The following is a 13536-nucleotide window of genomic DNA, read 5'->3' as shown; positions in this document are numbered from 1 at the left end:
CCTCTGCCCGTGTCTCTGCCTCTCTTTCTCTCTGTGTCTCTCATGAATAAATAAAATCTTTTTTAAAAATTTAAAAATAAGCTTAAAAATGAAGTTTGAACATACAAAAAGCTAAATTTTTGTCAGACTAATTTCATGCTTTGTCTTTATTGTGGGGGTAATTATATTAATGTGAGGTTATGATGACATGATCTGGGTTGTCAGTAAATTACTTTTTTTATTTCTTTCCCCTCTCACTGGGCCCCAGAGAATGTGGTGGAGTCTGATTCCAGACAAGGATATTCTCACAAGCAGTCCTACAGGAACAAGAGAGGGTGTTGGGTCAGGTCTGAGGAAGAGACAGCTTATCCAAGTCCACCAGCAGGGCATGATGCCTGGACTTCAGGAGCATTAATACATATCTGTAGCATTCAAATATTTTTCTTTTTCACATTGTAATTTCCCTTTGTCCCCCACTCTACCCCCCAAATCTGGATAAAAATGTAGAGCCTGGACATGACTATGGTTTGAGGAACTAAGGGAAGGGCCTGGGTATTTTCTGGCCTAAGGCAGCACAAAAAGGATAATAGCTGCCCAGGTAAAAGATAGCAGTAAGTTTTAGGGGAGCAAGTAGCTGGTGACTGCTGACTCAGATGTTTGAAACATGCAAGCTTTCATCAAAATCCCCCAAATGTAATATGGAGAGGAATCAGTTGAAAAAGCATACTTTCTAGAGGCAGTCACATGCGATGTAGAACTGTTGTCACCCAAACTTTACAAGAAACTGATCCTCAAACATGGAGATTTCACAACCTAAGTTACATCTAACTGCTTTTTCCTGCCCACATTAAAACTAGCCTCCTCCTTTACCGTAGTCTATCCTAATGTGGTTCAACGTTCATTTGCTGGAATTCAAGATTTTTATTTTATTTTATGTTTGGAATTCAAGATGTTATAAACTTTTTATTACTTGATAATTTCTAAATGTTTAGCAATCCCAGTGCCTGGGATTGGTGCAGTCAGCTAAGCATCCAACTCTTGGTTTCAATTCAGGTCATGATCTCAGGATCCTGGGATCGAGCCCACTGTTGGGCTCCAAGCTCAGCAAAAAGTCTGCCTAGAGTTCCCTCTCCCTCCCCCTCCACCCCTCCCCTCCTTCTAAAATGAATAAATCTGTTTTAAAAAATTGGTCTGCCTCAGTATTACACTAAGTAAGATTTTTGTTGTGCTAAGGAATAGCAAGAGGCATTCAGCCAAGGAAATGAATTTGGCCTTATCTATATTTTAAGGTTATCTCCAGTTAATTATTCATAATAGACTTTTATTAAGCATTTATAATATGCTGAATCCAAGCACTGAGTAAGATGACAACCTGCCATTCCCTGATGTCAAGATGTAATAGGAGAAAAGACATTTTCATTGATAATTTTTATGCAATTTGGGAGTTCATAGTAGAGGTCAATTAGGGACCTGTTGAGTGCCTTCCTCATCACTTTTTACCATAAGAAAAGACCCATGAGGAAGTGGAGAATAGTGATTGAGCCATACCTGAGGAGAGATGCAGGTTCCACCACTTACCAGTTCTAGAGCAAATTTTCTTTGCTTCCTCATCAACAACATGGAGGTTTCATAGGGAACTTGGGAAGATGAAGTGGAAACAATGAATGCAAAGTATTTATCACAATTCTTGCCACAAAATAACATTAATGTTATACTTGCTTTGTGCTTCTTCACAGAGAAGTATCTACCACCTCTAAGCACTGTTAACCTGTAATTGGAGAGATTCCTTCTGATGTCAGTGAACAAGTTAATAATTTCAATACATTAAAAAATAGAAGATAAAAATTTAGTTTTATACACGTACTTAGCACTGTCGGAGGTTAGGGTCTCTATACTCATAAAATTAGCATAAATACAGTTTTCTAAGTCTAGGTGATATTCATCAGACACAAGATATTTGGAGGTTTGAAATTCATCCCATGAAGATGATTAAAGAGGAAAGGCTATGAAAGCTGCTCTAAAGAAAAATAATTGAAACCTTGTGGGTGAAAAGGGAGTATGGCTATAGGAAGGTTTTGGGAATACTGGGAAGTAATAAGTTGGGTATACATGCATCATGTTAAACATCTGCCAGATTTGAAAAGGAGTATGATTTTAACACTTGCCCCTTGACCTTGGGACAATCAGGCTTTTCTGGTTTCCCAGGTATGGTATATCCCACAGAGTCCTAGAATAAAATGGACTTAATAACTATGCCAAGTGGAATCTGAAGAGATAAATAATCAGAATAGGGTTTTATTTATTTTTGGATTTAAACGCTCATTTCATGAATATACATTTATAAGGCAAATTTAAATGATCACATAAACAGCTGTCCTCATAATAGGTACTGGTTACTTATATAGTGAAAGTAATAAATGCAGGTAAATATGGTAGTATATGTCAAACAACTTAGACGAAAGATGGTATGTACTAAAGGAGTTTCTGGTGAATGGAAAAATTGGCCCGAGACAAAGATACTGATGTTGTATACAGATGCATGCGAAGAGTTCAAATGAAATGTGGAAAAGTAAAAAGTAGTAGAATATTTAATATATTAAATAAATAAAACCTTACATACTAAAATGAGTTTAAAAAAAAGTGAGTGGTGAATCCCTCCTCCTACATTAGTATATTTTTATAGACTGTATTTCTAGTCAGAGCCACTGGAGCTGTCATTCCCACTTCATCTTTACTTCCCTGAGCCTCTCATTCCCATTCAGTGCTTGAGATGTCTGACATATTTGGCTTCTTTCTCCCACTACTTCTCTTATGGCTCGGATTCTTCCTCCTCTTCCTCTTCCTCTTCCTCTTCTTCTTCTTCCTCTTCCTCTTCCTCTTCTTCCTCTTCTTGCCTTTCCTCTTCCACTACCTCTTCTGGAGCAGCCATTTCAGGCTCTGCTTCTGGGGGCTTTACTGCAGCCTCAGCTGGACCCTTTTCTGTGGGCTCTGGAGGAGCTCCTCTTGCACGTTTACAAATGATAATGATACAAATAATTACGACTAATAATATTAGGAAGGAAAATACCAAAGATGATATGATAATTTGGTCTAAGAAACCATCCTCACGTTTTTCAACAATGGTAGTGGTTTCAGGTCCCTTTACTGCAGCAGGAGAGCCACTGTCCACACTACCCCCAGTTCCTATAGTTTTGCAGTTAGGTGGGGCATAGCCAGCCTCACAATGGCAGTGCTTTAAATTGTTGCAAACTCCTCTCCCATTACACATTTCTTTTGGTTCACAGTCATAGTTGAGCACAGCATAATCAACACAGGAGAAATTATAACAAATTTTTTCTGGGGCACAAAGAGTGCCAATTTCCACATAACCATCATCAGGGATATCGGTAACATTATAAACATCCATGCTCCAACACCAGTCATCTCTATAAGGAATCTGGACCATTGTATGCATGGGTTTGATATCTGGCATATTTTTAATATTTGTACATATAACTTTCCCACAATATATGTTTTCATCTGTGCACTTAACATATTGTTGGCTTTCTGAAGTGGGAAGGCCACAGTTTCCAAACCGATCCCCTTTAGTGTTCATGGAAATGTAACAGTCTTCTGGGGCAGACCTTGCAGGGTACCCAAAAACACTTACACATTGAAAATCGAGAGTCTTACACTGACCCTGAACACAATAGTGAACTCTTTGACAAGATGTACCATCTTGCTTGTATGTGTTAGTGGGGCATCTGTCAGAGATACCATCACAATACTCTGGAAGGTCACACTCTCCCAAAGCAGAGCGACACATCAGTCCCTGTTCTGCATAATCACATGTATCTTTACAGCAAGGTCCATGACTACACTTTGCTTTTGGCTTCAGGTGACATGTTTGGTCACAGCAAAGGTTATTACCACAGTCAGGTCCACAATCACATTGTTCATCCTCCTCCAACACACCATTTCCACACGTGGCTTGCCTACGCAGGCGACCTTTGGGCCGAGGCTTGTTAAATAGGCAGGCCCCTTTATGCTCCCGGAGGAACTTGTAGAAGTAGTCAGAGCTGCAGTTGCTGAAGCCACTTTCCTTAGTGATATTTTCATGCATGAGGCAAAAGTGTTTATCTTTACAAATGCAGGCTGAGTGGTCGTGCTGAATACCCAAGTTGTGCCCGAGCTCATGGACCATGAGCGCTGCAAACAGGAGGACATCTTCATGATGGAAGGATTCAACGGCTGTTGCAAAGCCTCCCGAACAGGCACCATTGAGAAATGCCTGCCCCGCATCCCCTTCAGGATGATGTCCAACGATCATGTGGGCAACATCGTGCTCCACACGATGGAACAGCTTCTCCTGTCTCCAGCTATTGAAATTCCTGAGTGTAACTCGCAAGTCCGCTGGGACTTCTATGAGGTCCCCCTCGGTCCAGATCTCCATTCCAGCCAACACCACCTCTGTGTTTATTCCCCTAGTGAAGATGTTGGCCAGAGCGGTGATGTCCATTACTCTCTGGACTGTCTCATTGACGTTACTGCCCCACATTTGGAACCGCTGGTGGTTGACCACGACAAACATCTCCACGTACTTGGTGTGTGACCAAAAGGAGGACGGTGCCTGTAGACTGCGAGGCTCCCTGCTCCCTTGTTGCCGGCTGGTGGACACCACTTGGCTGCCTTTGGAAGTGACATTACAGGAGACTCGAGCTTGGTGTGCCATGGTGTACAGCACATGTTCAAACCGTTTTGAAGTGTCCATGGGCTCAATGCCATAGGGTTTTCCCTCCCTAATCAGGATGCCCCTGAGGCCCGAACAGGTGTTGAGAGAAACAAAAGAACCTGGGACTCCTTCTATGTAGCCTTCATAGTGACAGTCATGCGAGATGAAAGGCATTTCTTGCCCCAGGACACCATTGTGGTAGCTGAAGACTGGAAAGTTACTCACAAAATAGTCTCTCTTCACCTTCAGGTGAATCACCTGTTTCTGGCCCTGCATTAATAGTACATAAGATGCCTTTTCCCCTGGGTCTTCCCTTCCCTTGGCTGTCAGACTCTTGGGGATGACTGTTTCATAAGAAGAGTAATATACAGATCCAGGGTCACAGTACAAGCTTGGCAAGAAAATCAGTACCAACAGCAACAAAACCCCCAACCTGACACACAGAGGTCCTGGTGCTACCAGTGCCCGCCTCAAGTCCTTCACGTGGGGAGCCCAAGTCTGAAACACTTGGCCAGCCTCGTAGGTAACCACTTGGTATTTCTGCAGAGAAGACAAGGAGGCAGAGTGTCTCAAAGAAGCTGCCATGGATATGGCCATTGTGAATCAGCTGATGGTGGGTGGCCTGCGTCCATCAGCAGCAGCTCTCCCTGACACACAGACCCTCAGTCACAGGCATTAGCTCCAGATCTCTTCTGGCTGCATAAAGGGTGGCTACTGTCTACCTGTGAGAGGCACAGCCTCTGGCTGTGTCCTTTCCAGTCTTTCTGATCTGTTATCCTTCAGATAGTGTCCTTTCTCTGTGACTTCTTTCCACAGCATCAGCTTCAGTGCACCTTGGCTAAAGTCCTTCCGACATCATAGGCTGATATAATCATGAAGGACTGCAAACTCTAAAATGCAAGACCCTACCTTGAGAGTGGAAACAAAACCTCCATGCCTTCTCAACTGTGCCACACAGAATGCCCCACCCCCACCCCTCTGGTCGTCCGTTGCTTGGCTAACTCCAAGTGTTCCAGACCAGGGGGATTGGACATCTTTGGTGAGCACACTCTGTCGCTCACTTCCCCTCTTCTAAAACTCTTGCTCTGTGATACACAGACATCATAATTCAGATTGTTCTTTATCCCTCGATGGCATTATAGTGATATGCACACCTCACAGGCCGGTCTGTTAGCTAAGGCAGATAGAGTGGTGGCACTGTGGCCACAGGACAGACTCACGTGGACTGGTGACTCACGGGGCAAGGGCCAATAGTCCTCTCTGTTTTAACATCACCAAAGTTTGGTTTCTCGAGTTCTGTTTATAACACAGTCCAAACATGTGTATGGGGATGCTAATAGAGCGGTCTCCTCTTATGCATGAGTATCATGGCCATGTTGGTGGGTGCGTAGAGGCCCACAGCCTTCTCGAGATGGCCCTGACATACTGGTACACTAAGATTGTGCCTGTTCTGAACTAGATAATCCTGATAAAAGTCTCCCTTGTGTTAGAATATGGCCTCTGGGGGTTCAGCGACCTCTTCTGTCTGTTCATCTTTATACCCCTGGGTCTAGAAGAGGGCTTGTCCAAGAGTAGATGAACAAGAATTATTTATCAAGTGAACCCTGGTATGGGTACGGTGATGTCTCATCTGTTGTGTGTTATTTGTTTGTACTTGCTTGAATGCCTGCCCTGAATGGCTAAAAGTGTCTTCTGGGAAACCCACAACCATGCTGACTAATGGCATATTTGTGATTTCAGTGTGTGTATACCTCTTCCTATATTTTACCAGAAGTTCACTCTCCTGATTTCTTCCTGCCTCTTCTTTCACTGAGAAAAATGGAAGCAATCCAATGAGTACTTCTACATGTAGATGCCAGGTGAGCCCACCTGTATCTAGAGTCTCCTCCACTGTAGTGGATAAGTTGTCCATGCTCCAATCTAAGGCCGATCCTTCTGCTTGTATGCAGAGTCTCCTTCCCATTCAGTTGCTCACGGACTTTGTTCACTCTTCCAGTTCTCCCTTCTCCCTTTGACATCTTTTTTTTTTTAAGATTTATTTATTTATTCCTGAGACACACACACACACACAGAGAGAGAGAGAGAGAGAGAGAGAGAGGCAGAGACATAGGCAGAGGGAGAAGCAGGCTCCTCGCAGGGAGCCCGATGCAGGACTAGATCCCGGATCCGGAGATCACAACCTGGGCCGAAGGCAGGCACTCAACCGCTGAGCCACCCAGGCGTCCCTCCCTTTGACATTTTAAACATCTGTTTGTCCATTGGATCCAGTCTCATCATATGCTGTAATATCTCGCCCTTATGAAACCATCCTTCTCAGCCTATATCACTCTCCAGTTGCATCCAATTTCTCTTTTCCATTTCAAAATGAAACTCTTTGAAAGAGTGTATAAACATTCTGTTCCAGTTTGCACCACTCCTTTTTTCTTTTCTGAAATGTTTTACTTTGAATCACAGCACAAACACAAAGCATGCATAAGATGTAAATGTATTTTACAGTGAGTTATTAGAAAGAGAACAGCCGAGCCAGACACAAAAGGACAAATATTTTATGATTTCATTTATTTAAAAACATTTTATTCAAACTCAATGTAATTAATATATAGTGTATATTAGTTTCAGAGACAGAATTTAGGGATTCAGCAGTTGCGTATATAACACCCAGTGCTCATTCCATCAGGTGCCCTCCTTACGGCCGGCCCATCACCCAGTTACCCGGTCCCCCCTGCCCACCTTCCCCTCCAGCAACCCTCAGTTTGTTTCCTATAGTTGAGTCTCTTACGGTTTGTCTCCCTCTCTGTTTCCATCTTATTTTATTTTTCCTTCCTTTCTCCTGTGTCCATCTGTTTGGTTTCTTAAATTCCACATAGGAGTCAGATCTTGTATTTGTCTTTCTCTGACTCTTATTTCACTTAGCATAATACCCTCTAGTTTCATCCACGTCTTTCCAAATGGCAAGATTTCATTCTTTTAGATGGATGAATAGTATTCCATCTGTGTGTGTGTGTGTCTGTGTGTGTGTCCACACACCACGTCTTCTTTATCCATTCATCTGTCAATGGACATCTGGGCTTGTTCCATAGTTTAGCTACTATGGACATTGCTGCTGTAAACATTGGGGTCCAGATGCCCCCTTGGACCACTATGTTTGTAGCCTTTGCATAAATACCTAGTAGTGCCATTGCTGGGTTGTAGGGTAGCTTGATTTTTAACTTTTTGAGGAACCTCCACACTGTGTTCCACAGCGGCTACCAGTTTTCATTTCCACCCACAGTGTGAGAGGGTTCTTCTTTCTCCGCATCTCGCCAACATCTGCTGTTTCCTGAGTTGTTAATTTTAGCCATTCTGACCAGCTGGGAGGTGGTATCCCATTGTGGTTTTGATTTGTGTTTCCCTGATGCCGAGTGATGTTGAGTTTTGTTTTTGTTTTTGTTTTTGTTTTTGTTTTTTACCTGCCTATTAGCCATTTGTACGTCTTCTTTGGGAAATGTCTCTTCATGTCTTCTGCCCATTTCTTGACTGCAGACTTTGGTTTGGGGGTATTGGAGTTTGAAAGTTCTTTATAGACTTTGGATATTAGCCCTTTATCTGATATGTCATTTGTAAATATCTCCTCCTGTTCCATAGGTTGCCTTTTAGTTTTGCTGTTTCCTTTGCTGTGCAAAAGCTTTTTATCTTGATGAAATCTCAACAGTTCATTTTTGCTTTTGTTTCCCTTGCTTTGAAGACGTGTCTAGCAAGAAGTTGCTGCAGCTGAGGTCAAAGAGATTCCTGCCTGTGTTCTTCTCTAGGATTTTGATGGATTTCTGCCACACATTTAGGTCTTTCATTGATTTTGAGTTTATTTTTGTGTATGGTGTAAGAAAGTGGTCCTGTTTCATTCTTCTGCATGTGGCTGTGCAGTGTGAGTTATATATCAAGAAAGCTGTTATTAAAAGCTGTTGTTAAAAATAAATGTTGAGGGCAGCCCGGGTGGCTCAGCAGTTTAGCGCCTCCTTCAGCCCAGGGTATGATCCCGGAGACCTGGGATCGAGTCCCACGTTGGGCTCCCTGCATGGAGCCTGCTTCTCCCTCTGCCTGTGTCTGTGCCTCTTTCTCTCTCTGTGTCTCTCATGAATAAATAAATAAAATCTTTAAAAAAATAAAAATAAAAATAAATGTTGAACCACCCTTGCAGCCCAGGAACAAATCTCACTTGGTCATGGTGAATAATTCTTCTAATGTACTCTTGGATCCTATTAGCTAGTATCTAGGAGAGAATTTTTGCATCCATATTCGTCAGGGATATTGGTCTGTAATTCTCCTTTTTGGTGGGGTCTTTGTCTGGCATTGAGGTCAAGGTATTGCTGGCCTCGTGCAATGAGTTTGGAAGTCCTTTCATTTCTATCTTTTTGAAACAGCTTCAGAAGAAAAGGAATTAATTATTCTGTAAATGTTTGGTGGAGTGGCGCCTGGGTGACTCAGTGGTTGAGCATCTGTCTTTGGCTCAGGTCATGATCCCAGGGTCCTGGGATCAAGTCCCACATCGGGCTCCCTGTGCCTATGTGCTTCTCCCTCTGCCTATGTCTCTGCCTCTCTCTCTCTCTCTCTCTGCTCTCTCTCTCTCTCTCTGTGTGTGTATGTGCGAGTGATGAATAAATAAGTCAAAAATCTTTAAAGAGTAAAAGAAAAGAAAAGTTTGGTAGAATTCCCCTGGGAGGCCATCTGGCCCTGGACTCTTGTTTGTTGGGAGGTTTTTGATTACTGCTTCAATTTCTTTGCTGGTTGTGGGTCTGTTCAGGTTTTCTATTTCTTCCTGTTTCAGTTTTGGTAGTTTATGTGTTTCTAGGAATGCATCTTTTTCCTCCAGATTGCCTAATTTGTTGCCATATAATTGCTCATAATATTCTCTTGTAATTGCTTGTACTTCTCCAGTATTGGTTGTGGTCTCTCCTCTTTCAGTCATGATTTTGTTTGTTTGGGAGGAAGGCCTCTTTTCATTTTGATAAATCTGGCTAGGGGTTTGTCGATCATATTAATTCTTTCAAAGAACCAGCTCCTAGTTTCCTTGTGATCTGTTCTACTGTTGTTGTTTTTTTATTTCTGTGTCATTGATTTCTACTCTCGTCTTTATTATTTCTCTTCTCCTGCTGGATTTATGCTTTATTTGCTGTTCTGTTTCCAGCTCCTTTATGTGTATGTTCAGGCTGTGTATTTGAGACATTTCTTGTTTCTTGAGGAAGGTGCCTGTATTGCTATATACTTCCCTCTTAGGGCTGCCTTTGCTGCAGCCCAAAGATTCTTAACTATTGTGCTTCCATTTTCATTTCTTTCCATGTATTTTTTAAATTCTTCTTTACTTTCCTGGTTGACCCATTCATTCTTTAGTAGGATGCTCTTTAACCTCCATGTATTTGTGTCCCTTCCAAATTTTCTCTTGTGATTGAACTCAAGTTTTAAAGCATCGTGTTCTGAAAATATGCATGGTGTGAGCTCAATTGAATGTTCCATGTGCACTTGAGAAGAATGTCCATTCTCTTGCTTTAGGATGAAATGCTCTGAATAGGGTACCGGGGTGGCTCAGTTGGTTAAGTAGCTCTTTTCAGCTCAGGTCATGATCTCGGGGTCCTGGGACCGAGCTCCGCAGCAGGCTCCCTGCTCAGTTGAGGATCTGCTTCTCCCTCTGCTCCTCCCCCACCTCCGTCCCACTCATGTGCTCTCTCTCTGTCTCTGTCTCTGTCTGTCTCTGTCTCTCTGTCTCTCTCCCAAATAAATAAAACCTAAAGAAGAAAAAAATGCTCTGAATATATCTGTGAAGTCTATCTGGTCCAGGGTGTCATCCAGGGCCCTTGTTCCCTTATTGATCTTCTGCTCAGATTATCTGTCCTTTGCCATGAGTGGGGTATTAAAGTCTGCTACTATTGTCAACATGTTTCTTTAATTCTGTTATTAATTGGTTTCTATAGTGGGTTGCCCCAAGTTAGGGGCATAAATGTTTATAATTGCTAGATCTTCTTGTTGGATAGACCTTTTTATTATATCATGTCCTTCTTCATCTCTTATTAATATCTAGTTCGTCTGATAGAAAGATTGCCACTCCAGCTTTCTTTTGATGTCCACTAGCATGACAAATCGTTCTCCACCCCCTCACTTTCAATCTGGAGGTGTTTTGGGGTCTAAAATGAGTCTCTTGTAGACAGCAAGATGAGTCTTGTTTTTTTTTTTTAATCCAATCTGATACCCTGTGTCTTTTGATTGGAGCATTATGTTCAGAGTAACTATTGTAAGATATTAATTTAGTGCCATTGTATTACCTGTAACACTGCTGTTTCTGTAGATTATCTCTGTTCCTTCCTGAGCTTTGTTACTTTGGGGCTCTCTTTTCACTCAAAGGATCCCCTTTAATATTTCTTGTGGGGCTGGTTTAGTGTTCATGAATTCTTTTAATTTTTCTTTGTCCTGGAAACTCTTTATCTCTCCTTCTATTCTGAATGGCAGCTTTGCTGGATAAAGTATTCTGGGCTGCATTTTTTTCCCCTTTAGCACATTGAATATATCATGCCAGTCCTTTCTGATCTGCCAGGTCTCGTGGACAAGTCTGTTGCCAGCCTTATGTTTCTACCCTTATAGGTTAGAGACCTCTTGTCTCAAGCTACTTTCATGATTTTCTCTTTATCTCTGAAATTTGCAAGCTTCACTATTCTGTGTTGGGGTGTTGACCTATTTTATTGATTTTGAGGGGGGTTCTCTGTGCCTCCTGGACTTGAATGCCTGTTTCCTTCCCCAGATTAGGGAAGTTCTCAGCTGTAATTTGTGTTCAAATAAGCCTCCTGCCCCCCTTCATCTTCTGGGACCCCTATTATTTGAATATTATTTCACTCTGTGGTCTCACTGATTTCTCAAAGTCTCCCTTTGTGATCCAGTACTTGTTTCTCTCTTTTTCTCAGCTTCCTTGGTTTCCATCATTTGATCTTCTATATCACTGACACTCTCTTCTGCCTTGTTTATCCAGGCTGTGAGACCTTCTCTTTTTAACTGCATCTCAATAATAGCATTTTTTATATTCACCCGATTAGATTTTAATTCTTTTATTTCTACAATAAGGGATTCTCTGCTGTCTTCTATGCTTTTTTCCAAGCATATTTCTTTATAATCATTGTTTTGAATTTCACTGCAACATCTTACTTATATCCATATTGATTAAATCCCTGGCAGCAAGTAGTACTTTCTCCTGTCCTTTCTTTTGGGGTGAGTGAGTTTCTCCATCTCAAAATTATGTCCAAAAAGAATAGAAGAAAGAGAGAGAAAGACAAAAATAACAACAGCATCACCAGAAAATACAAACAGGACTAACCAGAAGAAAACAGAAACAAAACGAAATAAGAAATCAAACAAGAAGTAAAACAAACAAAACAATAAACTAGATCCTGGGTATGTTTTGGCTTGTTTGTTAAGAGAAACTAGATCTCAAACTAGGAAAGAAAGGAAAACATATAAGTATATATGTTTATACATACAGACTCCAAAATACAGTAAAATACAATGAAAGGAAAACAAAAACTAAAAATGTATATATTAAAACAATTTTAAAGACTTGAACAGAGAATTGGAAAAATAAGAAACTAGCTGAAAAACAATAAAACCAAAAGATTAAAGAATAATTTTTTAAAACCATGAATGATATATCCTGTTTTCCGCAAAAGCTGAACTTTTGCAATCTCTATGATCGGTAAACTTGGTGCTAATGAGTTGTTCCTGCTGGTCTTCTGGGGGAGGGGCCTATTGCACTGATTCTCAGGTGTCCTTGCCTGGGTAGAATTGCACCCCCCTTACCAGGGGGCTGGGCTCAGCATAAGCAACTCTGGATTACACTATGTGACTCAATCACTCTTGTCTCCCTGGTTTTCATCCGAACTCTTTGTTCACCCAGCCTGTGACCGAGTGTTTTATCTCAGGCACATGACCCAGTTTTGAGTCTCCAAATGTTATGGACTCCCATGGCACAGACCCACGCCATTCCTCCCAAGAAAGGGGCGGGGGTGTCTGGCCCAGCTTCCGCCTTTTGCTGGGCCCCTGCCCAGGGCACAAAAGTAGGACCGTGCAGCAGTTCACAGTTTATGACAACACACAGCAGAAAGCCAGCTCCTGGACTCGCTGCTTTCAGCCAGCTTCCGAGCTCCCATGTCTGGAAACTCTGCCACACTCAGGCGCCTCCGTTCTTCTGGTGACCCCGGGGATCCTGAGGCCATGCTGTCCGACCTGGTTTTCCACCCTGCTTCTCCACCTGAGCACCCTCAAGCCAGGGGTGTCCTCTATTGTAGCAGACTTCTAAAAGTTCTGATTTTGTGCCCTACTGCTTATAATACTTTGCGGTAGCCTCCTCACGCAAGTTCCCACCCCTCTGCCCTATATCTTCCCATGTATTGCCCCGGATCACGTCTCCTCACCTCTTACCTTCCAAAAAGTGGTCACTTTTCTGTTTGTAGAATTGCAGCAATTCTTTTCTCAGATCTCTGGTTGATTTTGCAGGTGTTCAGAAAGATTTGGTAACTATCTAGCTGAATTCCAGGGACCAGACAAAAATTAAGGTCCCCTACTCCTGGGATCCTTGGGTGGCGCAGCGGTTTGGCGCCTGCCTTTGGCCCAGGGCGCGATCCCGTGGAGGCCCGGGATCGAATCCCACGTCGGGCTCCCGGTGCATGGAGCCTGCTTCTCCCTCTGCCTGTGTCTCTGCCTCTCTCTCTCTCTCTGTGACTATCATAAATAAATAAATTAAAAAAAAAAAAAAAAAAAAGGTCCCCTACTCCTCTGCCATCTTAACTCCTCCTCTGTGATTTCCTTTGGATGAGGTTCCTCAAATAGTCAAGTTC

At 42.4% G+C, this 13536-nt stretch overlaps 2 protein-coding genes across 2 annotated transcripts in view; one reads left to right on the top strand and one right to left on the bottom strand.

Annotated features, from left to right (window-relative positions):
• TMEM116 (transmembrane protein 116) overlaps nucleotides 1-3606 on the top strand; it is a 138575-nt gene extending 134969 nt beyond the window's left edge. Inside the window, exon 13 of the mRNA XM_072802557.1 lies at nucleotides 248-3606. The gene's annotated coding sequence lies outside the window, so the exon portion shown is untranslated. The remainder of the gene's footprint in view (nucleotides 1-247) is intronic.
• On the bottom strand, nucleotides 2259-5677 carry LOC140619315 (disintegrin and metalloproteinase domain-containing protein 1a-like). The gene has a single exon (XM_072802553.1). It carries the CDS (start codon nucleotides 5285-5287, stop codon nucleotides 2789-2791), a length of 2499 nt encoding a protein of 832 aa, XP_072658654.1. The 5' UTR covers nucleotides 5288-5677; the 3' UTR covers nucleotides 2259-2788.
• Between the last annotated feature and the right edge of the window lie 7859 nt (nucleotides 5678-13536).

This window comes from Canis lupus, chromosome 27 (assembly GCF_048164855.1).
Source record: "Canis lupus baileyi chromosome 27, mCanLup2.hap1, whole genome shotgun sequence".
NCBI classification, from domain to species: domain Eukaryota; kingdom Metazoa; phylum Chordata; class Mammalia; order Carnivora; family Canidae; genus Canis; species Canis lupus.
This window is presented reverse-complemented; position numbering and strand designations above follow the sequence as displayed.

What these genes read in the sequence shown, in the direction of transcription:
- LOC140619315 (XM_072802553.1), bottom strand. Translation starts at nt 5,287, where the DNA reads ATGGCCATATCCATGGCAGCTTCTTTGAGACACTCTGCCTCCTTGTCT.